Raw genomic sequence first — 26,883 nt, 5'->3', positions numbered from 1 at the left:
ACTCCCACTGCTACTTGGATACATTAAGGTGGGTCAGTCAATACTTTCTCCCGGCGTTAGGCGGCAACTTTAAATCTGATTACAAAGGGGTTGTAGCCGTTTAGAGGTGCTTCGTCTCAACGTAGGTGAAAAAAACCAACGGGCCCTCCTAGCACTTAGTTAAGTGGTTGACTGATAACACCTGAATAAAAAAAAAGGTTTGAAAAATGTTATTGAAGCAATTAATCATAGCTGGTTTTTGTACCTTAGCATTTTTAATCTTGTTTGATGAACAAAGCCCCATCAAAAAGGTTAAAAGGTGGATCAATGAAGGATTTCATGACATTTTTTATCAAGATTTGGTACATTTATATGAAACAAATATATGGTATTAATATGCGAAAGTCATTGCTAAAAAAAGAAATATCTCTGATTGTTATGTGTGCTCCAGACTTTCTATTTCTTCCAGCCAACCCAGATTATCATCTAGACCAGTACCGACACCAGAGGATGTGTGTTTTATAAGGCAGAGCCTTGAAGGAAACAGTGAGAATTTTCATTTTGTTCTGAGAGTAAACTTTACTAAATTTCCCACCTGTAGCTTCACAATTTTTACATTTAAGTTAAATGTCACTGCTATGTCGAACTATTATCAGGTTCTCAGTTCCCTCATTTTGTAGGAGGAAGGGGTTCTGTCCCAGTAGGTGCCCTCCCGAACCGTCTGTGTATGTAACTTACCATACTTTTATTATCAGCCTAGAATTTTCCACTCTAAATGAAATTAAGAGAGAACTCGTTCAAGTCAAACCACATGATAGTATATGGGGAACAGTTGTCCCTGACGAGTTTAAACATAGATCAACAGGAAATCATAGATTATAGGTTAGGGTTATTTGTTGATGCATCTGATAAAGCTTTTACAGGAATGTCCAAGGAAATAACAGCACTCTGCACAGTGGTACTGCAAAACAGGATGGTGTTGGATTTGGTAACAGCCCCGTCTGGGGGAGTTTGCGCTCTTCTGAATGAGACCAGCTCTACACCCTCTACAGGGTGCTCGAGGGTTCATGGGAGTTTGCCCAACCGATTCACATGTGTTTTGTGGACCTGGAGAAGGCATTCGACTGTGTCCCTCGTGATGCCCTGTTGGGGGTGCTCCAGGAGTATGGAATCGGGGGCCCTTTATTAGGGGCCATCCGGTCCCTGTACGAGCGGAGCAGGAGTTTGGTCCGCATTGCCGGCACTAAGTCGGACCTGTTCCCAGTGCATGTTGGACTCCAGCAGGGCTGCCCTTTGTCACCGGTCCTGTTCATAACTTTTATGGACAGGATTTCTAGACGCAGCCAAGGGCCGGAGGGGGTCGGGTTTGGGGACCAGTGGATTTCGTCTCTTCTTTTTGCAGATGACGTGGTCCTGCTGGCCCCCTCTAGCCAAGACCTACAGCATGTGCTGTGGCGGTTCGCAGCCGAGTGTGAAGCGGCTGGGATGAGGATCAGCTCCTCCAAGTCCGAGGCCATGGTTCTCGACCGGAAAAGGGTGGCTTGTCCTCTTCAGGTTGGAGGGGAGTTCCTGCCTCAAGTGGAGGAGTTTAAGTATCTCGGGGTCTTGTTCACGAGTGAGGGAAGAATGGAGCGGGAGATTGACAGACGGATCGGTGCGGCTGCCACAGTAATGGGGGCGCTGTGCCGGTCCGTTGTGGTGAAGAGAGAACTGAGCCGAAAAGCAAAGCTCTCAATTTACTGGTCGGTCTACATTCCTACCCTCACTTATGGCCATGAACCAAAAGAACGAGATCACGGATACAAGCGGCTGAAATGAGCATCCTCCGTAGGGTGGCCGGGCACTCCCTTAGAGATAGGGTGAGGAGCTCGGCCATCCGGGAGGGGCTCGGAGTAGAGCCACTGCTCCTCCACATCGAGAGGAGCCAGTTGAGGTGGCTCGGGCACCTATACCGGATGCCTCCTGGACGCCTTCCTTGGGAGGTGTTCCTGGCACGTCCCACCGGGAGGAGGCCCAGGGGACGGCCCAGGACACGCTGGAGGGACTATGTCTCTCGGCTGGCCTGGGAACGCCTTGGGCTCCCCCTGGAGGAACTGGAGGAGGTGTCTGGAGAGAGGGACGTCTGGGCGTCTCTGTTGAGTCTGCTGCCCCCGCGACCCGGTCCCGGATAAAGCGGAAGACGACGAGTACGAGTACGAGTACGAGTACGAGGAATGTCCAAGGAAATAACAGCACTCCGCACAGTGGTACTGCAAAACAGGATGGTGTTGGATTTGGTAACAGCCCCGTCTGGGGGAGTTTGCGCTCTTCTGAATGAGACCTGTTGCACCTACGTCCCTGATGAAACCGGAGATTGTCACACTGTGAGTGAAGTGTTAGCTCAGCTCAAAGAGATAAGGAAAGGTATGCAGCAGGATTCACACCTGGGACAAGGAGGCCTGCTCTCATGGCTTACCTCTGGACAGTGGTGGCAACTGCTATTGAAAATCTTGATTCCTTTTCTCATAATATTAGTGCTGTTTTGTTTTTCATCATGAATGTGTATCATTCCTTGCATCAGAGTAATTATTTCCAAGATGGTTGCAGGCATAGTTGGAATACCAGGATTACCAGCTGTTGAAGAGAGATGATCCAGATTCTGATGACGACATGGACATAGTTTAGTACTAAATGAAGTGTGTGCATAAACCCGAAAGGAAGTGTAGACATGGATGACTTGTTTTAAACTAATCAATAATAAACAGGAGGGAATTGTTGGAAGATTTGCACATGAATTATCATTGCTTAGTTTAAAACGATTCTTTATCTTTATGATTTACCATTAAAATACATTTTCATTTATTTAGTTTGGTGAACTTTGATAGAAGTGGTTTGAATACTTTTTACATTTATCTTTGATGTACTTTTATGAAATATTAACAGAATTGTCATCTTGTCTTAGGGTTGCATTTGGGTGGTTGCTATGCAGACTGAGCAGGAATTTGTGTGTGTGGAGGAGTTTGGGAAGCAGTCTGTTCGCACCCCAGCCAACCTTTGTTTCCTTGGATGCCAGATGTGGACGTGTGTGCTGTATCAGTATCTGGACAGAACCAGTTTTATTCAGTAGGACTTGCATTTGTGAAACTGTGTGTAGCCATACCCACAATGCTGTAACATGAGTGTTTTTTTTTTCCTTTCTTTAATAAAAGGCTGTGACACAGGGCAGCTCCTCTGAGAGAATGGACTGTCTCTCCCAGGCCAGCCAAAGATAACATTGACTCGCTTGTGTCTTCAGTGCATACCTTCTCTAAGTTTATCAGTGTGTCTAACTCTGATAGTAGGAAATGTTTTTTTTTTTTAAAGTCACCGATGAACACAAACACATGCACAAAAACAATGGAACTCTCATCATAGCTTCTACACTGAGCTTTGAGTGACCAAAAATTATTGTTTAAATGTTTCAGTTTCTTATGCATATGTGGCTGAGTTTATACTTAACATATACAGTTGATACCAATGAGAATAATGCCAGATTTTCTTTAGAGATTTGTTTTATTATGTTCATTGAAGTCTGACATTATACTTATCCCATTAATATGTGGTAGCATTACATTCAGGCAGTATGACTTGGGTAAAACATTTTGGCTTCTCACAATAGTTTGCTGGAGGTTTGGCCCATTCTTTCTGACAGAACTGGTGTAAATGAGTCAGGCTTGTAGGTTGCCTTGTTCATACACACCTTTTCTATGGGACTGAGATCTGGTCTTTGTGATGGCCACTGCAAAAACATTGACTTTGTTGTCCTTAAGCCAGTTTGTAACAGGTCTGGTGGTATGCTTTGTGCCATTTCCTGGTTGATGTCTTGAAATGTTGCTTCAATATTTGCAAATAAGCAAAAAGTGTTCCTTTTTAATAAAATAACATAAAACAATGCTAAGATGGCTAATACTCAGAATTGCATGCAATTTACTGCTAAATTAGACAAAAACACAGACATAAAAACCAAGGAAACCACTCAGACCCTTTTACATTGAACTGACACACTGCTAGAGACACACTGGAAACAGGAACCAAAGCGCATCACTTTCCTTTGTGGAAGCTACTGGGAAATTGTTTTGGTATAATTTTGAATGAGACCTTGAAAGTACTTCTGTGTGTTTTTATGGGATTGAAAAATCATGATGTAACATTTTGGGAGGAAATACCACAGCAGAAAGGAGTAAAGACTTGAAAGAACTGCCAAAGCATTGTGAGTATGTTATGATTTGGGGTTGTTTGGTTTTTGGTTTCAGGGTTTTTCTTATACAGGTCCTTCTCAAAAAATTAGCATATTGTGATAAAGTTAATTATTTTCTATAATGTAATGATGAAAATTTAATATTCATATATTTTAGATTCATTGCACACTAACTGAAATATTTCAGGTCCTTTATTGTCTTAATACGGATGATTTTGGCATACAGCTCATGAAAACCCAAAATTCCTATCTCACAAAATTAGCATATTTCATCCGACCAATAAAAGAAAAGTGTTTTTAATACAAAAAACGTCAACCTTCAAATAATCATGTACAGTTATGCACTCAATACGTGGTCGGGAATCCTTTTGCAGAAATGACTGCTTCAATGCGGCGTGGCATGGAGGCAATCAGCCTGTGGCACTGCTGAGGTCTTATGGAGGCCCAGGATGCTTCGATAGCGGCCTTTAGCTCATCCAGAGTGTTGGGTCTTGAGTCTCTCAATGTTCTCTTCACAATATCCCACAGATTCTCTATGGGGTTCAGGTCAGGAGAGTTGGCAGGCCAATTGAGCACAGTGATACCATGGTCAGTAAACCATTTACCAGTGGTTTTGGCACTGTGAGCAGGTGCCAGGTCGTGCTGAAAAATGAAATCTTCATCTCCATAAAGCTTTTCAGCAGATGGAAGCATGAAGTGCTCCAAAATCTCCTGATAGCTAGCTGCATTGACCCTGCCCTTGATAAAACACAGTGGACCAACACCAGCAGCTGACACGGCACCCAGACCATCACTGACTGTGGGTACTTGACACTGGACTTCTGGCATTTTGTCATTTCCTTCTCCCCAGTCTTCCTCCAGACTCTGGCACCTTGATTTCCGAATGACATGCAGAATTTGCTTTCATCCGAAAAAAGTACTTTGGACCACTGAGCAACAGTCCAGTGCTGCTTCTCTGTAGCCCAGGTCAGGCGCTTCTGCCGCTGTTTCTGGTTCAAAAGTGGCTTGACCTGGGGAATGCGGCACCTGTAGTCCATTTCCTGCACACGCCTGTGCACGGTGGTTCTGGATGTTTCTACTCCAGACTCAGTCCACTGCTTCCGCAGGTCCCCCAAGGTCTGGAATCGGCCCTTCTCCACAATCTTCCTCAGGGTCCGGTCACCTCTTCTCGTTGTGCAGCGTTTTCTGCCACACTTTTTCCTTCCCACAGACTTCCCACTGAGGTGCCTTGATACAGCACTCTGGGAACAGCCTATTCGTTCAGAAATGTCTTTCTGTGTCTTACCCTCTTGCTTGAGGGTGTCAATAGTGGCCTTCTGGACAGCAGTCAGGTCGGCAGTCTTACCCATGATTGGGGTTTTGAGTGATGAACCAGGCTGGGAGTTTTAAAGGCCTCAGGAATCTTTTGCAGGTGTTTAGAGTTAACTCGTTGATTCAGATGATTAGGTTCATAGCTCGTTTAGAGACCCTTTTAATGATATGCTAATTTTGTGAGATAGGAATTTGGGGTTTTCATGAGCTGTATGCCAAAATCATCCGTATTAAGACAATAAAAGACCTGAAATATTTCAGTTAGTGTGCAATGAATCTAAAATATATGAATGTTAAATTTTCATCATTACATTATGGAAAATAATGAACTTTATCACAATATGCTAATATTTTGAGAAGGACCTGTATTTGTCTCATAGTTTTTGAATCATGCTTCTGTTTATTATTTTTCTGGTCATGTTTTAGTCTTGTTCAAGTTTTTTCAAGTTTGTTTTTTGGTTCTGGGTAAAAAGAAAAGCTAATAACAAGCAACAGGGCCTAAGCTGAGAATGTCCCAGTAATGAGCAGCCACTGAGCATGATATTTTATCCACCAGGTTTGGAGTTCGGGGATCTTTGTAACTATTTTAAAAATACAAACAATCTGAAAAGATCGCACCACAAAACATGCCAGGCTAACTGTGTAGCACAAAAGAAATGGAAAATACCTCATGACACAAGAAGTATTTGTAGACTTACCAAAGTAAAAGAAAACACTGAGACTACACAAAGTGAGGCAGCCTAAGATAAGGAAGCACACCAGCCCTCCAGCAGATCTGACTACAGGAGTGTTGAAGTTGATTGCAAAAAGAACAGAAATAGGTATAATGAGACCCACCAAGATCAAGGTTCCAACCATTACCAGTATTGCTCCACTGTCAGTGAATGGTATGTACTCCACCAGCCACAGTTTACATGATGTACTTCCTGCTTCAGACCACTCTGTCTCCTTACAGCTGACGCATTGAAAGGCATCCTCTGTGTTACAGTGGAGACAAACAATCAGTATAGCTATACGATTTAAGATGAGTTAGACTCTCTTCTATTTTAAACAAGTTTGCCATATGGAAAAAACCTTCTAGCTAACTTAGCCAATAGTTAGCCTTTCAGTCTCCTTTTTGACTGAGTGAAAATTGTATTTTACTAGGATCACATTCATTCAGCTTTATTTAATTCATATATTGAGGATCCCTTTGTAAAGTTAGATGTTTGCAATTTTATAATTGCTGGCACCATAGCACACCAGAAACAAGCCTGGCTGGTGTGATCTGTTGGTGAGATTAGATAACTACCCAGTTGGCTTATTAATGTAATAGATCCTGTACACTGAATGAGGAAAAATGGAATCCTAAGGTATTTTCATAAAATTGAAGTTTAAATGCCACTGTATTGGTTTTGGTAATACATTTTATTTTAATGAAAATGATCAGTTTTAATTTTTTAGAGTGCTACTATATGTGAATGTTGTGAAAAAGTTTTAAATTAAGTTAGTCCTGAATGCAATTACAAATGATGAATGTATATAGGGATATATAGCCGCACTTTAACCCAAATTTATTCACCCCCCTGGCAGGTTCAAATTAAAAATATATTAATTTAACCAAGAAGTTTGTTTCTAAAGGTACGTCAGCCGGTCATCTTTCAAAAATATTTTAAAATCACAATGTACAAGTATCAATGTAGAAAAAAGTATTTCATCGGTTTTTATTAGAATTTTATCTAAAAATTGGCATGGCAGAAATTATTTATACCCCTCTTGGTAATTAATGGAAAAGTCTTTATTGGCATTACAGCAATCAATCATTCTTATAATTGCTGAGCTGCTTTTTGCTTGTTTCCACAGGTATTGAGATCATTTATCTTCAGTGATCAGCTACAAGTCTGTGAGGTTGGAAGGTTTTTTTTTTGCCATAAACCTAATCTTTAGCTTCCTCCACAGATTCGCTTATAGATTCATGTCAAATTCTGTCGAGGCCGCTCCAAAATGTTGAAACTGAATCTGCCAGGGGTATGAATATAGACATAACTATAGACAGATTCAATTCTCAAATTTCCAATTGTTTACCTGTGATATTGACGTATGTGTCACGTGGGCACATTTCACCCCTGATGCAACATATATGGATTCCAGTTTGTTTTTCTTGCATATCCTGTTGGACACTCTGGGGAGCATAATGCAATTTGCACTTGTACAAGACAGTTCAATAGCAAAACACAGAAGGCAAGTGAAGCATTAAAAAAGTTCTGCAATTTGAACATAAAAAGGGAAGGAAAGTGAAACCATTTCTGATGGTAGCATGACAGAGCATCACACATATTGAACAATTATCACCCACATATAAATCCCAGCTTGAAGTACAGAAGTCAATATCTCTGAGTGTATTACTAAGAAAAGCAAATTACCTCTCCATCTGTATGCCACTGAATTTGGGTTTCATTGATGTAGAAACCAGGAGACGGGTTAAAACGATAAAGCCAACCTCCTGAGCGTCACCACTGTGGTAGAAAACTATTTAAAGTTGTCCAAATTTGGGGTCTCCATTTCCATTAAATTGAACACTGGTTTAACAATGTAAAACTGGACTTCTTGAGTTTGTCTAGCACCTGATACAAATTGTACAACATACAAAGGACTGTCATCAACATACTGTACGTTCATAGTGTACTTTGAAAGTGGTTAGTAAATCTGTTTTTCCACAAACAAAGCAGCACATGATTGTGAAGTAGAAAGTAGATGATGCATGGTTTTCAAGTTTTCTTAAACAAAACAATCTGAAAACCGTCTCATACAGTTGTTCGGCTCTATTCACTCTGACACTCTTAAATAAAATCCAGAGCAACTAATTGAAGGGTAAACTGAGACATTTTAAGCAGGGCAAGACAATAAAACAATACCGCATTCTTAAAACATCTAATGGAGGACTGGTCAATACATCATCTGCAAATGGAAAGAATTTGGCACAACTGCAAACCTAGAAAACATGGTGGTAAATGTTCATTTCAGGTGGAGACATAGCCAAGAGGCCCTTGGTAACTCTGCAGGAGCTGCAGAGATCCACAGCTCAGGTTGGCAAATACAGTACAGTAATGTTTCTGTCAATATAGATTACGTTATTTCATATAAAGTCAACCCAAAAGTAAAATACATCGTTTTCATTAGAGGCTTCAGGATCACATTTACATATTTGACAGAGCTCCATGATTGAGATAAACAAAAGTAGACAAAAGACTAGGAGAATAAACACCTTCTTAACTAGTGAAATAGGTCATTGTTCAGAAATATCACACTAATGATATCTTAACATTCTTACCTGCTGTCGCTCCAGAATACCATTTTATTTTCATGTGAGACTGTGTTGAGACTGAAACTTGTTGTTTGACCACTGAAAGAGGATGTGGCTTTTTAGCATAAACCAAAATTATCTGGTTGAATGAATCAATTCATTTGTGTGAATTTGCTTCTAACCTCATGCAGAAGCAACATTACATCATCTACAGCTCATCCCTTCTGTAAATCCATCCATCCATCCATCCATCCATCCATCCATCCATCCATCCATCCATCCCTCCATCCATCCATCCATCCATTCATCCATCCATCCATTCATCCATCCATCCATTCATCCATCCATCCATCCATCCATCCATCCACATCCATCCATCCATCCATTCATCCATCCATCCATACATCCATTTTCTTTGCCAACTTTGTTCTGTTCAGAGTTGCAGAGTGGACTGCAGAGGTTAAACCATGGACAGGTTGCCAGTAAATTGCAGGGGTGACACACAACCAACTATGCACTCTCCTACAGTTATTTTAAGTCGACCAATTAATAGACAGCAGATGAGGCAACAAGACCAATTCCTCACTCTGTCAGCACTTGGGGACCATGGACAGATTTCTACAGCTTTGCAGGATATGGCTGACAGCGATCTACCAAGAAATGTTGAAACAGTGAACAGCTGGTGTCTGCTCTCAAAAGGCTGTCTGGAGGCCTGCCATGAGGGCCACTCACCGTCAGATATATGGAAGATTTTGAAATTAGATTCTGCAACCTGTGGCAATCCTATATCTCCGCCGTGTAAGACCAAACTCTTTCCTTCAAGATAACAACACTGTTTTACACAGACTGGGTTTGTCAGAGACTAAATCCAGAATTAAGGAAAGGAGAAAACGAAATTGTTGGGAATCCTGATCTAGACCTCACTGAACATTTGTGGGACATGATATTTTTACCTTATTTGCCTGCATAGCTCTTACCTTATTTGCACCACAGTTGTGAGAAAAGATAGCTGGCATTATAATAATGAGCTAACGTTTTAATTCTTTAATCTTGTTCTGGCTAAATAAAATTGTATGTAGCTCCTCAGAATAAACAATAATGACATAAAAAGCAGTTTTTAGGAAAGTTGGTTTATTTTATCATAATGTTATACTGAATTTGGGTTTGATTCATTATAAAGTCAGTGGACATGGTGCCTCATGCTGGTTGTTTACATCATGGGAGCATTGTACAAGTGGATTAGATCATTTTTGCATGCTGATATGTAAATGCTCCTTTAACCACCAGCCATGCATTTATGACACCTAATTTATCTTCAGTTCATGGAGATGACCATTGTAGCTCAGTCAGCAGCAGTGACTCTCAGAAAACTTGCATACATTTCATGCTGAAATAACCATCTTGTAATTATGAGGGATAAACACGTTTTTGCTTATCTGTATCTACTGGGATGTCTTCTGCCTTCCCTAAGGAAGGTAATCACTGCCTCAGAGTTCAAGCTGGATGGGGATTATTTGATCGGGGGTCTTTTTGACATTCATCATGTCAGTGGAGCATATCCTCATTACAAACCAGAAACCATCACCTGCTCAAGGTAGGCTTTGTAATCTTGGTTGTAATTTTAGTTGTAATCAACTTTCCCTCTATGTAATATAACATGTTAAGGACAACACGTTTTGGTTTTTACCATAAATTTTACTCATATTATTCTTCCTCTGTTGACAGGGAACAATTAATTCTATCAAGTTATCGGAGGTTTCAGTTGATGAGATTTTCTGTTGATGAAATCAATAACTCCACTAACCTGCTGCCAGATGTAACTCTCGGCTATGAAATATTTGATCACTGCTCAGACATAAAAAATTTTCCTGGCATTTTCAACCTTATTTCGGATAATAAATTCATATACCCTTTGCAAGGGATGAGCAAGAACGTTTCTAAAGTGATCGCAGTTGTTGGCACTTATACAAGCACTGAGACTCTGACGGTGGCCCCTCTCTTCATGATGGATCTTATTCCTATGGTAAATGTGCACACTCATGACTAACTGATAAAGACCAAATAACTGCATGATGAAATGTGCATTTGAGAAGAAATTACTTCTAAAAATTGTGACCTTTTTCTTTTAACAGGTCAGTTACGGAGCTGCTAGTTCTACCTTTTCAAGAAAACAGATTTTTCCATCTTTCTTACGAACCGTCCATCCCAACAAAGACGTCATTGAAGCGGTTTATAACATTCTACAGAACTTCAACTGGCGATGGGTTTCATTCCTTTATAGCGAAGGTGATTATGGAAAAGATGGCTTGGACCTGTTCATGAAGAAGATAAAGGATACAGAGATCTGCTTGGCATACACCAAAGCCCTTGATAAAAACACAGAACATTCTCTATTGTTCAAACAGCTAGAGGCACAAAGAGTGAATATCATCATTGTTTTTGCTCCTGAGTGGACTGCTGAAGCTCTGATTAAAGCAGCCATAAAACAAAATGTAACAAACAAAGTGTGGATAGCAGGGGATGCTTGGTCCTTACACATGCAGCTCCCCAAAGAAAATGGAATTAGAAATATTGGAACTGTACTGGGGGTTGCTGAGCCAAAAATTGCAATACCAGGTTTCAATGATTTCATATTTTCTTCTAAAGCCCAGCCTCAGCATGATAACAACAGTGAGGAAATGTTTTGTAATCAGGATTGCAATTGCCCCGATGTGACTGCTGAAGATATCATCAACGCAGACCCATCTTTCAATTTTCCTGTTTATTCTGCTGTTTATGCCATCGCACATGCTTTGCACAATGTCTTGCAATGTGGGACGGGCAGATGTAATAAACCTGTATCAGTGCAACCACACGTGGTAAGTATACAGATAAAATCTGAAACTATTTTTTTCACCATCTGATTTATCAGTCTATGTTTATGAAAGGGACAAACCATTAATATTTAGCTGTCTGGATAAATAACTTTATTCTAAATATATATACTTTGTATTAGAGCAAGGATGTTAGTACTATGGGTAATTAGGTTAACAAATAGTAATTTGAGAGTTTATTAGTAGGGACAACAAAGACTGGGCCTTGAAAAATAAGCTTCTTGAACTTGTTCACATTTTGTGATATTAAAACAACAAACCACTACTGTCTATTATTGGGATTTTTATGCTAGATCAACACAAAGTAGTGTACAGTTTTGAAATTCATGGCTTTAATTTTTTTTTTTTATACAATTGAAAAGTGTTGCTGCCTTTTAGTCCTCTTTATCTGACAGTCCTAAATAAAATCTAGTGCCACCAACAGTCTTTAGAAAGCCCCTTATTAGTAAAAAGATTCACCCGTATGCCAGCGCAATACAATAACGAATTGTGGATATATCTCCTAAAAATACTTGCATTTGGTTGTTGTTGGTGATTGTTAAATCATACTATTTACAATTTTTACCAGCATAATAATGAAAACTGTATATCTAAGACCATAACATCATAAACTGTTAAAGATTCTTTGTGACAATTATCAATTATTAATTTAAAGCAAAAAGTTTTTATCTAAACATTTGTTCTACTTTAAATTCACCTAATTTATTTTTCACCTTTAAAGTTAAGGTTGAGCAGTAAGTCAACTATCTAACAAATAATCCAAATGTTGCTTGTCAAATGCAGGTTCTAACAGTGCTGAGGGAGTCCAACTTTGTGCTTTTAAATCAGAGCGTTCAGTTTGATGAGAACGGGGACCCGATGTTCGGATCTTATTCAATCGTTTTCTGGAACCGCAGTGGCGATGCAGAGGAGGTTGGGTTTTATAATTTTTACCCATTTCTCCACTTCTACATCAACAGCACTAAAATCCAGTGGCATTCAAATGAAGAGGTAACCTTGGCTTTTCAAATTACAGATTGAAGCAATCCATTCAGTATTAAATTTGGTTTTCCATTTAGTGTAGAAATAAATACAAAGGAATCAATGTTTGCAAAGACATAAATAATATCTACAACAAAAAATAACCAATAACCCTAAAAGAGAAATCTATGGTATATCGTTCATCCCAGAATTGTTTTTTTAAACCAATTAAAAAGAAAAGGAAAAATTCATGTATAAATTGACCTATTTGAACCTATCCGGCATATATCTGAATTAACCTAGCTTTTACCTCTCTGTCTTCTTTTAACTTGCACAGGCACCAGAGTCCTTTTGTTCCAAAGAATGTCCTGAAGGGTATTCAAAAACACAAGAGGGAATCCATACATGCTGTTTTAGCTGTACAATCTGTCCAAATGGGACTTATATCAACGCTACAGGTAAAAGGATTTACTGTTAATAAAAGGAGAAAACTGGCATTGAAGCAATTTACCTGCCCTGCTCCAACTAAAGATAACTTTATCTTTTTTCTTCATTTCATGGATGTAGGTATAGATCAATCATGCAGATCTGAAGAAGCTAACTAATCCAAGCTTAGCTTCTTCAGATCCACAGTAAAACAGACTGCTACAGGAGATCCTTCCTGCACACAGCTATCACCATTTACTCTCTACACCACCTACAACTCTTTGAAGAGGCTTGAATAATATATTTTAGAGCAACAGGATTATTAAAGTATTTTTAAATTGATTTGCACAAAAGATGGTAATTCTATTGAAACAGCTTATGCATTTCTCTCTTGTAAATTAGATCTTAGATCTCAATGAGACAGTCTGTATTAATAAAGGTTAAATAAAATAAAAAAATATTATATTTAAAGTAAACCCCAACTATGTTGTCTTTTTTCTTTTATATTGTGTAAAACAGAGGACCCCTACAACTGCATTGGCTGTAAGGTGACAGAGTGGGCTGATCGAGGAAGTACACAATGTAACCTGCGCCTGGTGGAGTACATACCATTCACAGACAGTGGCGCCATAGTGATCGTGTTTGGAGCCTGCACCCTAGTGGGCCTCACACTAGCCATGTCTGTTCTGTTCGCCATTAACTACAACACTCCTGTTGTCAAATCTGCTGGAGGACCGATGTGCTTCCTGATTTTAATCTGCCTCAGTCTGTGTAGTATCAGTGTGTTCTTTTACTTCGACAAACCCACAACTGCTTCATGTGTCTTACGATTTTTACCATTTCTGTTGTTCTTTACAGTTTGTCTGTCATGTTTTGTTGTGCGGTCCTTTCAGATTATTTGCATTTTCAAAATAGCTGCCAAATTCCCCAAACTCCTCAACTGGTGGATGAAATATCACGGACAGTGGCTGGTCATCAGTGTGGCATTTGGCACTCAGGCAGTCTTACTTATTATTGGCTATTCTGTTGCCCCCCCAAAGCCTTACAGTGATATGTTTTCCTACACGGAAATAACCATACTCAGTTGTGACCTTAACCTTAAAGCGATATCTGGTTCTGTGACTTTACTCGCCTCACTGTGCTCCCTTTGCTTTATTTTCTCTTACATGGGAAAAGACCTTCCAAAGAATTACAATGAAGCCAAAGCGATAACCTTCTGCCTGCTGTTGCTGATCCTCACCTGGATTGTCCTTACTACTACAAGCATGCTTTACCATGGAAAGCACATTCACACATTTACGGCTCTGGCAGTGCTTTCAAGTCTCTACTGTTTTCTGTTTTGGTATTTTATTCCAAAATGTTACATCATTATTTTTAAGCCTCAGAAAAACACTCAGCAACACTTCCAGGGTCTCATTCAAAACTATACTAAAACAGTTAGCCAGTAATCCCCTCCAAATATGCCATGCTTTTGATAGTAGCTAAATAATCTTTTGAAGAAAGTGATGTGATCATATTGTTAGCAATCTTTTGCAAGTCATTTAAGCACATGCACTACCCAATCTAAACAGTTTTTTGTGGATATGTTCTACTCAACCCCCTCTAAAACATTTTGAGATAAGTGGGTGAGACAATCTGGAAACATACAGCTAGTCTTCAAATGTACTTGCTACAAATGAGTAAATGCTCCAGCTCAAGTATCACTTTTTTGCTGACCCAGACTTTGCTTTACATCTTTTAATAGATACCTTCAGATAGATTTACTAGTATGCACCTGTGTGACACCTGTAGTATTCATTTGGATTTTGATCTTGAATTGAACTTCTTCTCTTTCTTTTTTTATACAAATCATTAAAATGTAGTGTTAGATTTAGGCGTGTACACTATGCTTTTAAACACAATGTAAAATCAAAGATTACAAAAATTTAAGAACATTATGCAATAAACATGTACCAGTAACCTGCAACTAGTAACCTGTACTATTTCTGTCTTTTCTTCCATTGATTTATCTTTGTCAACATTATTTAATAAAATATGTAGTATGTTTTTTGTGTAGTGTCTTGTGTAGTTGTTCATATTCTGCTAACAGTTGCCAACATATTACCTGTATTTTGGAGAAACACAGATAAAAAGTGCTCACAATTAAAAGATTGTTTATATTCTTTACAATTCAGCTTTCATCCTCACTATTTTGCAGCACTGGTTAAATCACACCTTGTAAATGATTAACAATGAAAAATAATCCATTCTTAAAATGAACTTAGTTGTACTACATGGCTCCATTCTTGGCACACTTCTTTAGTTTATGCCTATCTAAAGGATTTGGCCAACAACACTGACAAAGAATAAGCTGGTTTTAATAATAAACTAATGGATTTGTCATATTTATGTAATTGAGCAGGTACTTAGAAGTACAATATGTTGATGCAGGTATATACTCTATATAGCTTGAAAGAATATGAGAATAGTGCCAACACAGCTGTCATATTATGGTCAAACGGTTTAAATTGTCATGTTTTATGCTGAACATTTACGCACAACAAAAAATCACTTTACCTTAATTCAGAATCCTTATATTAGAACAATTTTTAATCCCAGAAGAAACCTTAGAAGTCAGATCAATTAAAATTGAAAAGTATCTCAAGATGGTTTCAGACTATTTAAAGACCATTTATTGCTTTCGTGTTTTAATGCACATTTTCTCATCTGAGAAACTATGCTAACTCAGTCACAGTCATCCATGGTTGTCAAGGCTAAGCATTACTTATAACATATAATTGGGCACTTCCTTCTTGAAAAGAAAGTCAGATAACATAATTGTCATGTTCTTGGGAAAGAAACACGTTGTTATGAATTTTGATGATGTTAATTTTCCAGCTTGTGCCTTATTTTGAAATGTTTATTTTGACATGCACAGAATTTCATGACCAGATTCAAATATATAAATCCGAATATATCGCTTATATGGCTGCAAAGTTAAATGAAACGATCATGACGTGTTTACATGCAACACGTTTTATTCAAAAGAGAAGCACTTTGATAAGTTGTTGGATTTCCCTAAACCAACCACAGAAGAAGTTGTACTTCTGCCAGTGATGTCAAAAAAGAAAACAACAAACATGGAAATGTGTTGGTTCTGAGTGTTTTGAGTGTCCAGAATGGAGTTATGAGAGTGATTAATGCTTTATTGTTTTCCATAGTTGAGCTAAAGGCTTAATGTGGCAGCACAGTTGCTTTCCCACGATTATGGGTTCAGTGATCCGGGTATCAAGATGGTGCCAGTGTGTGCAGCTTGCCATCTGTCACTGCCTGCTCTGTTTTCTGTTGTACTGTTTTTGGCACTTTTAAATCAAAATATTAACACTATGCTGGTGTATTATTGCCAAATCCTTCTGCATATTTGACATGTTTTTGCTGTTCTTATGATCGATTGTGGAATAAGAGGACTTTGCCTCTGTTGTTGTCTGAGGTCCCTGAATGCCTCTTCCGTGCTCCAGATCCGTTTTCCTGGAGGAAGCATCGCCACCGTCGAGTCAATCGCAGCGATAGACTTGTACGGCTGAAAGCTTGTCCGGCACACATTTTCCACATATTTTGGGAAATCTAAGACAGTATATGGATCTTTTCCTTTCCGACAGTCCCTGAAACCTCCCTACACCTGGTTGATTACTGTCACTGGCTCGGATGAGTTATTTCATTTTGGGAGTGGTGGCCTAGAGTTTAAAGAGCAGAGCATTTGCGTCCTGGAATGGCCACAAGTACCCTGGTTCGAATCCCACAGCCTGCCACTCTGGTTCCTTGAACAAGACCCTCATTCATCCGTAAGGATTTCTTCACTTTAAATGGATTTGACTTCCTATGCGTAACAGAGACCTGGGTCAATGTTGGTGAGTCCAGCGTCTCCTCAGAGCTTATGCCACCTGATTGCATTTATTTTAACTCTCCGCGGACATCAGGTGAGGAGGAGAAATAGCAATTGTGTTTCAGAGCTTATATACAGTAGCTGTAAGTAGCTTTCTCTGTTGTCCTCTTTGTCCAATTTTGAACTGAACGTATTTGAGCTTGGTCACTCACACCCAGTTTTATGTTCGGTGATTTATCGCCCACCCAATGCAAGGACTATTTAAATGGCTTTTAGGAATTATTAGCAAAAGTTGTGCAAAAGTATTGTCAAGTCCTTATTTTTGGAGATTTTAACGTGCATGTGTGTTATCCTGATAAACTGATGGTTAAGGACTACATAAGTTTGAATGGGTCTTTTAATTTTACAATGACTGTCTGGACCGACACAAGTATGTAGCCACACATTGGACCTTGTCTTGTCTTTTGGTTTGTCTGTTTCAAACTTGAGGATCTTTGATGCCATATTTTCTGATCATAAACCTGTGTTATTTGAAATAACTTTCAATTTGTCTACTGCTGCACAATTATCAACTTCGTTAAATCAGAAATGTGTCTTTCAGGAGTCTCTGTCATCTGATACAGAGGGGCTTAGCTCCTGGTTTCACTATAGCTGCCAAACTGCATTAGATGCAGTGGCTCCAATAAAAAACAGACAAGGTAAAATTAAAGCTGAGCCCTGGCTAAACAACACCACTATGATGGTTAGACGTGAGAGCCAAAAAGCTGAACGGAAGTGGAAAAAAGACAAGCTGCAGGTCATTTGATATATTACAGGACAGCTGGCGTTGTTATTAGGTGACATGAAAAAAGAAAGTATTTATCAAACATCATTGTGTCACACTGTTACAAGGCAACTATTTACAACTGTTGATTCGGTTTTAAATGTTCTTCAGAATACTAATATTTAGTCTTTTCCAGAGGCATGTGAGACATTTCTGAAGGTATTTGTGGAGAAGGTGAATAATACCAGGGCTCTTATATGCCCCCGTACTTTTGACCCTTTAGCCTCTGTCCTTTGCTCTGCTGCTTCCCCAAATTTGAGCCTGCAGCTCTATCTGTACTGCATGTTGTGGATCGTCTTAAGCCCTTAGGTTCCTCTGATGATCTTCTCCCACCTTGATTGTTTAAAGAGGTTATTTCTGTTCTTGGTCCATCCGTTCTGGCTGTTATCAAGAGCAGTCTGGCCTCAGGTATGGTTCCTACAGCCAACGGTGCAACCACAGATCAAAACATATAGCCTCGATTTCTCTTTGCTATCAAACTTTAGGCCTATTTCAAAGCTTCCATTTTTGTCTACAATTTTGGAGAAAATATTTTATAACAAATTGGAACCCTTTCTGGGGAGAATAAGGTGCTTCAGTCTGGCTTTAAACGTTTTCGTAGCACATAATCTGCATTGAGGGGTTTTAAAGACATCCTCCTAGCTACAGATTCATGCAATACCAGTTCTCTTAGGGTATATTCAGACCAGGAAAGTCCTTTGGTCCTCTTGTTTGGTCCGGACCAAAAGCAAACTTTATTTTTTTTCATTTGGTGCGGTTTGCTTTCACATTGTACTTTTTGCAAGTGAACTATAACTTGTAAACAAAGTCACGCGGGTGACGATCATTGTTCCCATTGGACAGAAATGACAGGGGCGGGACAGAGCACAGACCCGGACATTGAGGAAAACATCTGTAGACGTGCTGCTTGCAGCACCTCTCTTCTGCATATTTGTGGCATTATTACGGCTGCAATATTATTGTGAGGGTGAAGAGTAGCTCATTCAACACAGACTTTGAGACGTTCCATTTATAATGTTGGAACCCCGTCGGAGAATGCGTGCTGAACGCCGACGTTCTCTACGTCCCTTGTCCCACAACAACCCAGTAGTGTTGCTAAGTAGCACACAGATTATCAGGTATGATTACCTTACAACACACCTTTGCTACTGGCTACGGTGGCTTTTTAAGTCCAAAGAGACATACACGTTTTGGAGTTGGTTCGGATCGGGGCCCGTTTGTATTCAGACCACAAGCGAACCGCACCAGAGTCCGTTTTGAAGCGGACCGAAACCACCTCAAAAAGTGGGTCTCAGTCCGGTTGATTGGTCTGGACCAGGGTTCGCTTGAGTGTATTCACACCTGCACAAAAGGTCCGGACCAAGGGGGGAAACGAATTCTGGTCCGTTTAAAGCGGACCAAAAGTGGCAAGTGTGAATACACTCTTAGATTTAAGAATTGCCTTCAATACAGTGGACCATAACATTTTGATATCTCGCTTAGAGTACTGTGTATGTATCCGGGGTACTGCACTGAATGGTTAAAATAGTATCTAATTGAGGGAACTTTTTGTATTGGTCTTATTGATTTCAGATCCTCCATTGTTCCATTAACGTGTGGGGTTCTTGGACACTCCTGTTCTCCCTGTATCTTTTGCCCCTTGGCTCTATTTTCAGAAAGCATAAGATTGCCTTTTATTGTTATGCAGATGATACTCAGGCTTATGTGCCACTAAAACAGGAAGATAACTTATGTTTGCAAGGTTTAAATAAATGTCTAAATGAATTAAAAGCTTGGATGGCTTTTCACCTTTTTAAATTTAAATGAAAAAAAGACTGAGGTAATGACTTTTACTCCAAATGTCACTAGTGGGTCCTCTTTTGTAGACTTTGGCTGTTTGGCAAATTGTAGAAAACCCTTTGTTACAAACCTTGGTTTTAAAATAGATAGTGATTTTAAACTGGATGGGCAGAGCAATGCACTAGTAAAATTTAGCTTTTTTCACTTGAGGCAATTGGCCAAAATAAAAAGTGTCTTGTCGAAAGATTATTTTAAAACAGTTATCCATGCCTTTGTGAAAACTCGTTTGGGTTACTATAACTCTTTGTACCTTGGAGTTAGAAAGGCATCCTTACCACGTCTTCAGTTGGTGCAAAACGCTGCTGCATGTCTTTTAACTGGAACACAGACGTTTTATCCTCTCTGCACTGGCTGCCTGCCCATTTTAAAGATAATTTTAAAACTCTTATTTGTTTTTAAGGCTTTAAATAATCTTGCCTCCCTCCCTACCTCTCTGAGCTACTGCACCTGCATTCCTCCTTTCTGTCACTCAGATCAGCTCATCAGCTGGTGCTGGAGGTGCCGAGGACACAACGGAAGCTCAGGGGAGATTGGGCTTTTGCCGTTGCAGCCCCCAAACTTTGGATTTTATTTCAATAATTTTATTTGTTTTAAAATCTCATGTTTAGTTCATTTATTTTAATCATTCTTGTTGTTCAGCACTTTGTTCAGTACCTGCTGTTTTTAAAGTGCTTTATAATTAAAGTTGGCTTGGCTTGGCTTACTAAAGGTGGAAATATTGACATAGGGCACACATGCACAGTTAGGTTAGTTTGCCACAATCAGAATGATGTAACCCGAATAAGTGTTTACATGGTCGCCGTTCAGATTGACAATCACCATAAACCACCCCTGTCATTCGGAATACAATTTCATTCCAATAGAGCCAAATCCAATCAAAATATTCCGATTGGGGCATTTACATGACACAGTTCTATTCTGAATTTTTATATTGTGAATCCAGTTGTATTTACATATTCAGTAACTTGGAGCATCCAGTGGTAATTGTAAGGTGGGATATTTAATCCTTCTTTGGGAAACACAGCTAATGTAAGTTAAATTTTCCAAAAGATAAATTGCGCTTTGATCTACATCATTTCACATTAAAACAGGAGCAGAAAGACCAAGTATGTGGTAAAAAATAGCCAATGTTGTTTCTTTTGTATTTGATGCCGCTATTCCTTCCATTTTGTTGTCGTACTTGCAGGATAATACTTAGCCTTATGTTTCAACAGTGTTCTCTGTCAGAGGACACTGCTTGTCTTACATAAAGTCCTGCATATTAAATTGTGTTAATACAGACCTCTCAAAGCCACCCTGGGCATAATGCCAAGCCTTAGGTAGTCCTGGCATCATTCCTTATTCATAGGTTATAATTAGAACCATTTGCATTGGTTGTTGTTTATGTTCCTTAATGTGTTGTTGTTTTTTGTTATGTTTTCTTGGTTCTTTTGTAAATAAATTGGACAATAGTTTTGCTAGTCTCCTGCATCTGTGTTGCTGATTTGTGGAGTCCCAGACAAATCTTATAAAAATGTCTGTTGAACTGTGTTAAAATATAAGAACATAATTTTCCACATATAAACATTAAAAAGCAGACATAGGTATGATTAACTCTGTTTACACACTATCACTGTAACATACATGTGATCAACATCATCAAGACATTAACTTACTGCCAATCAGCAGAACCTGGAATGGACACAGAGTAACCTAACCAGCAGATCAAACAAAGACAAATACATACGAAGACAAAAAAAAATAATAATTTTATTTTATCCGCAATGTCATTGCCCATACAATTAAAGATTACATGCTTTATTTTTTTATCATTAAAAAGTGTGACATAGGACTACCCTAATAAATTCTTATGGCAACTTCATAAAATTAATAAAAATAACATAGACTCATCTGCCTTCTTTATAACCAGAAAAACAAGTCAAATTGTTCAAAGTATTTCATCCACCCTCTGTTTTCCTCCTTTAGGTTGTAATTCCAACTTTTGTTAACACCCCAACATCACCCTTAAACCCATCTATTTGCATGTTCTTGCAAACTGAACAACGCAAATTTAAACTTTAATAGAGTCCTGTTTTTTTGCAGACTACCACTGCCTACCACAGAGGTCTTGTAAATGATATGTGTGGCCAAAGATGAAGTCAAGCAGAGCTCATTTGTTAGCGGATGTAGTATTTTACCATAAACTGAAGACACCTGGATGAACTAGTCAAATCATTTGAGTTAATTTGCCTCTGACCACTTGCCGACTTAATTAAGCAGTCTTATTGTTCTCATTCACATCTGATCCCTATATGGCAAAACTCTGTATGTTGTATGTAAGAGTTTTAAACATCTTCAAATGGTTTGCCTATTAACTAAAAGGCAACATTTCTAAGCATTATTTCTGACTATTTCAATATAATAATGAGAAACTTTTATTTTTGCAATATTCAATCGCTTTTGTACTCCAGCAAGTGGCAACAAAGTTGTTTTTTTACCACTGCACACATGCCTTGTGTATTAAAGGTTTTCTTAAGATGTATTTCTAGTTTAAAGCTATTTAAAAGATAGCAAGTAGCCATCTACTTGACTAGGGATCTACTTAAAAATAAAAATGAAAATTTGAGAGTGACTTCCCACTTAAAGACATTAAAGAGAGTCCCGAACTACTGGGATTTTATTTGCATGCTCATTTGTTACCAGTCCACCAATCATTTAAAGAAATGTAGACATTTGAAGCCATGAATCAAAAAGTCCATGGAAATGCAACATCAGGGGACTGATATTTCAAGAGATAGATTCCTAGTTAAAAGTAGCACCTAATGCTAAGATTTCACAAGAAAATGTCAAATGATATCTGCATAAGCATTAGACATTTTCTTTCTTTAGTAGGTTTTCTTGTAAGTTTTTTTTTTTTTTTTTTACTGAGTTTTATCTGGATGGTGATTATTTATTTGGGGGACTGTTTGATAATTATCATGTTGATGGTTCGATTTATCTCAGAATACAAGAAGCCATCAACTGCTCCAGGTAAGTTTCACAAAACATTATACTTCATAATTTTTTAAAGAGCTTAACCTCAATGCATCAGTCATATCACTGTAAGATTTGTAGCATTTTGATTACAAAGAAAATTGTTAAATACTCTTGGAAAATTTACATCCATATAGAGAACCAGAAAAAAAAGGGTTATCTCTGCTTGCTGTCAAATATTCTCTCTGTCAAGTTACTGGAGGTTTCAGGTGATGAGATTTTCAGTAGAGCAAATCAATAATTCTACCAACCTGCTCCCAAATGTCTCTCTTAACTATGACATATTTGATCAATGCTCAGACACACAAAATTTCCCAGGAATATTCAGTATCATCTCAAAAAATGGCATGGTCCAGCCATGGGGCGAACCACCAAAGAATCTCTCTAACAATCCCCAAGTGATTGCTCTGGTTGGCCCTTTCAATAGCACCAACACCCTGGCTGTAGCCCTACTATGAGAAACTTTAAATTCATAGTTCCTAAATTTATTGTCACAAAAATTTTGTGAATTATCATTCTTTCTACAGAATAGCCATGTAGCTCCAGCTCTACCTTTTGCCAGAATAGCAGGTTTCCAGCTTTTATTTGAACAGTGCATTCCAACAAAGAAATCATGGATGTCATGGTTATCTTCTTAGTGTGCTACAGCTGGCGCTGTGTTGCTTTCCATTTCAGGGACAATGATTTTGGCATTGATGGACTGGAACCTCTCAGAAAGGCAATTAAGGGTACCGACAGCTGCCTTGCCTATGCCAAAGGCCTCAATGACAATGCGGAGTATGCGCAAATATTCAAGCTATTAGAGGAGCAGTAAATAAACACCATCATTGTTTTCTCCATCAATTTGGATGGTGAAGCTCTCATTGAGTCAGCAATACTGAATGTCACTAACAAGGTGTGGATAGCATTGGACACCTGGTCTTTCAACAAAAGGCTCATGAGGTTGGAAGGGGTCAGAACCATTGGAACTGTATTTGGGGTGGCTCAGTTAGTATTGCCACCTACTGGTTTTGATTATTTAATTTACTCCACCAAATGCCAGATGCCAAAGGAACATAGGATTTGCAATCAGGACTGTGACGCAGCAATCTGATTCCAGAGGACATTATTTCAATGGACCAGACCTTTTCATTTCCTACTTATTCATCTGTGTTTGCCATTGCTCATGCCTCACACAATGTCCTGCAGTGTGGAGCTATTAGATGCAACCATGATTTTAAAGTGCAGCCATACACGGTGAGTAAGAAGGCAAATAGTTATTGAATTCATTAATTTAAAAAACATTACAGCTCTATTGGGTTTTAATTTAAAACATATTTTCCTGTATGTTTTTGTAAACCCATAAAAAGCAATCAGTCAGTCAGTCATTTTCTACCGTTTATTCCATAGTGGGTCGCAGGGAAGCTGGTGCCTATCTCCAGCAGTCTATGGGCAAGAGGCGGGGTACACCCTGGACAGGTTGCCAGTCCATCGCAGAGCAACAACACAAACAACCACACACACACCTATGGGCAATTTAGAGTTACCAATTAACCTAACAGGCATGTCTTTGGACTGTGGGAGGAAGCCGGAGTACCCGGTGAGAACCCACGCATGCACGGGGAGAACATGCAAACTCCATGCAGAAAGACCCCCAGTCGGGAGTCGAACCCAGGACCTTCTTGCTGCAAGGCAACATAGTATAACAGTATAATTTATATCATTATGTAAAACTTTGCATTCTTTAAATAAATGTGTTATTTTTCTTATATTGCTCTGTTCAATTTAAAGGGTATTTTACAGACATTTTTAATTACTGTGGATCGAAAACTTCTAACAGTCAGTTTTTGATACTGACTGTAGGTTTTGGAAGAGAGGAGAAATTCAGAATTTACACTCAAATGTGAGCATTGGGTTTAATATTGATGGGAACCCCATTTTTGAGCCATACTCCACCCTTTTCTGGAACCACAGAGGCACTGTGTGGAGACTGGCATTTATACATTGTACTCATCTGTCAGCTTTTTCAAAAACAAGATCAAGTGGTTCACAAATCAAGAGGTAAGTTTTTTTTTTGCAGTTGTCTAATTAAAAAAGCAATACTTTCTTGGTTTTAATAATATTCCTCTCGAAAGCATTTGTGCTTGTTTGAGAAAAACCCAGCAGGGAAAACATAATAAGAAAATAAGAAACAGATGTGTTGCTAGCACCTAGGAATTTCTTAGGATTTATGTAAACCTCTCAAAGTTATAACAGTTGCATGGTTTGCCTTCTTGGATATTCTTCCTATTTATCTCTGGCTAGTCTTTGCTAGTGTTGTATGTCTGAAGGTGCCCATGCCACAGTGTTCCCAAATATTTTCCTGTGAGTACCAGCCCAATATGGCAGTGGTAAATGGTAAATGGCCTGTACTTGTATAGCAATTTATCAAGTCCCCAGACACTCTAAAGCGCTTCACACTACATTCAGTCATCCACCCATTCATACACATATTCAAACACTGACAGTGGTGAGCTACATTGTAGCCACAGCCGTCCTGGGGCAGACTGACAGAAGTGAGGCTGTGGTATTGGAACAATAATTGAAGGAAGAATTCGAGCGTTGGCATTCTTAAAACGGCAAATTCTGCACATAATTTACAACAACCTCTCTCTAAAATAAAGGAATTTATTAAAAGAAACAACTGAACTCCAAGTTCAACATATTTCAGTGAACAACTATCTTAATAGGCTACTGAATATTAACTAAAACTACCAAGTAAAAATGAAAGAATAAATGAAACTAATGAACTATATACAAATTTTATACAAATAAAATGGTTGAAAACCACAACCAAAAAAACTGATGCAGTGATATCATAGTTCTGTGTGGATATTTATGTTTGAGAACAAAGGAATTTGGAAATTAGGTCAAATTAGTTTTAAAACTAGTTAACAATGATTGCTATTTCTTGCTGTATGTTTCAGACAAGCAATGCTGCGGTTACAGTGCTGCCTTCTTCAGGTATTGGGGAAACCACTTTGTCCTCTCTTCCAGTGGAATTTCTGGCTCAGGGTCCTATTCTGCATAAGTTCAGAAAGAAAGGTTAAGATCTACTGTTTGTGCTGCAGCGCAGACCATAACTTAACGTTTGGTTATTCATTGACAGATGAATACACTAACATCAGATTGTAGTCAACTTTGGATCTAAGATATCATCGATGTAGTTGAGTCTTACTCCTATGTTTCAAAGACACTCAGGTGGCTCCACGCCGTTTCTCCTTATCCTGCCAAGCAGCAAGATAGAGAAAGAGATGCAGCTGGGATCCCCATGACATCACAGGGATTCCTGCTGTAACTCCTCCTTCCTTGGCTGGCCTACAAAAATAGATTAATGCTGTGTAGTATGTGATTCAAAGTTTTTTACCAGTCTGTAGTTCTCTGCGTACAGGTAAGTCCATGTTTCATCCCATGGCTGGGGCACAACAGTGCCCTTAGTGAATAAGTCAAAGACCAAAGTACTGAGTGGCAGAATATTAAAATCCAGTTGTGATGTGGCAAATCAAAGTCATTTAGACATAAAGCTTCTTCCAATTCTTACAGGAATTGGAAGAAGAAAAAATCTGGAAAATTGAGTATATTGAATTTTCCTTTTTCCATACTTACCTAGACCTGGATAAAATTAAAAGCGAATTTGAGAAATTTTGAACCGTTTCCATACTGCATAGGAACCCTGCTAGAAGCTTTGATCTTTGCCAGGATCATTCAAATATTTTCATTTAGCACAGCAGCAAACAGCTAGGATCCTTTGCACTCTTCTTGTTTACTAGTTTATTTTCTGTTTCCTTTCCAGTTAATTCAGTCAGTGTGGTTTGGTTTGTTTTCTTTATGGGTTCTTTGTTTGTTCTTAGGTTGTTATTGTTGTTCCTTTGTTCCCTCTAGTTTCTCTGTTTACTTTAGCCATTATTATTCTAGTTTTCTTATTCCCCATTTGATTATTTATCTTTGTCTATAGGTTTGCTTGGTCTGTGTTTCTGTTTATTGTTTATTAGTTACTTTGCCCATCCTCAGCCTTTGTATTTGTTTCCTTCTGCTTCCCTGCCTCCTTGTCACACCTGTTCCCTGTTTTCTCTGATTACCTGCCCTTTGTTATCCCTCAGTATATTAGTTGGTTTTGTGTCATTGTTTGTTGCTGGTTCCTTGTGTTTGTCATACCCCGTTCTCAACCCACATATTCATGCTGAGTTTTTTCCATGTGCCTGCAGAACCTCTTGTACGTTTTTGGATCAGGACTTTCTTTGTATCTGCAGTGCCTTGTTTGGTTTCTTTTGAAAATCTCTG

The 26,883-nt window shown here is 38.9% G+C and overlaps 2 protein-coding genes and 1 pseudogene across 2 annotated transcripts; 2 read left to right on the top strand and 1 right to left on the bottom strand.

Moving 5' to 3' along the window:
- Positions 1-6,004: 6,004 nt before the first annotated feature.
- LOC124865188 (taste receptor type 1 member 2-like) lies at positions 6,005-7,652 on the bottom strand. Its single transcript, XM_047360179.1, has 2 exons — positions 7,571-7,652; positions 6,005-6,483 (listed from the first exon to the last, which is right to left on the bottom strand). Exons 1-2 carry the CDS (start codon positions 7,650-7,652, stop codon positions 6,005-6,007), a joined length of 561 nt encoding a protein of 186 aa, XP_047216135.1.
- A 2,546-nt stretch (positions 7,653-10,198) lies between these two features.
- On the top strand, positions 10,199-14,775 carry LOC124865084 (taste receptor type 1 member 1-like). Its single transcript, XM_047360097.1, has 6 exons — positions 10,199-10,383; positions 10,515-10,812; positions 10,922-11,647; positions 12,446-12,652; positions 12,960-13,080; positions 13,568-14,775. The coding sequence occupies exons 1-6, from the start codon at positions 10,199-10,201 to the stop codon at positions 14,494-14,496; spliced, it is 2,466 nt and encodes an 821-aa protein (XP_047216053.1). The 3' UTR covers positions 14,497-14,775.
- A 691-nt stretch (positions 14,776-15,466) lies between these two features.
- Positions 15,467-25,652, top strand: LOC124865002 (annotated as a pseudogene).
- Positions 25,653-26,883: the final 1,231 nt, after the last annotated feature.

The sequence above is a fragment of the Girardinichthys multiradiatus genome, chromosome 1, assembly GCF_021462225.1.
Source record: "Girardinichthys multiradiatus isolate DD_20200921_A chromosome 1, DD_fGirMul_XY1, whole genome shotgun sequence".
Classification (NCBI taxonomy): domain Eukaryota; kingdom Metazoa; phylum Chordata; class Actinopteri; order Cyprinodontiformes; family Goodeidae; genus Girardinichthys; species Girardinichthys multiradiatus.
Note: the sequence above shows the minus strand (reverse complement) of the source record. Positions and strands in the feature narration are given on the sequence as shown.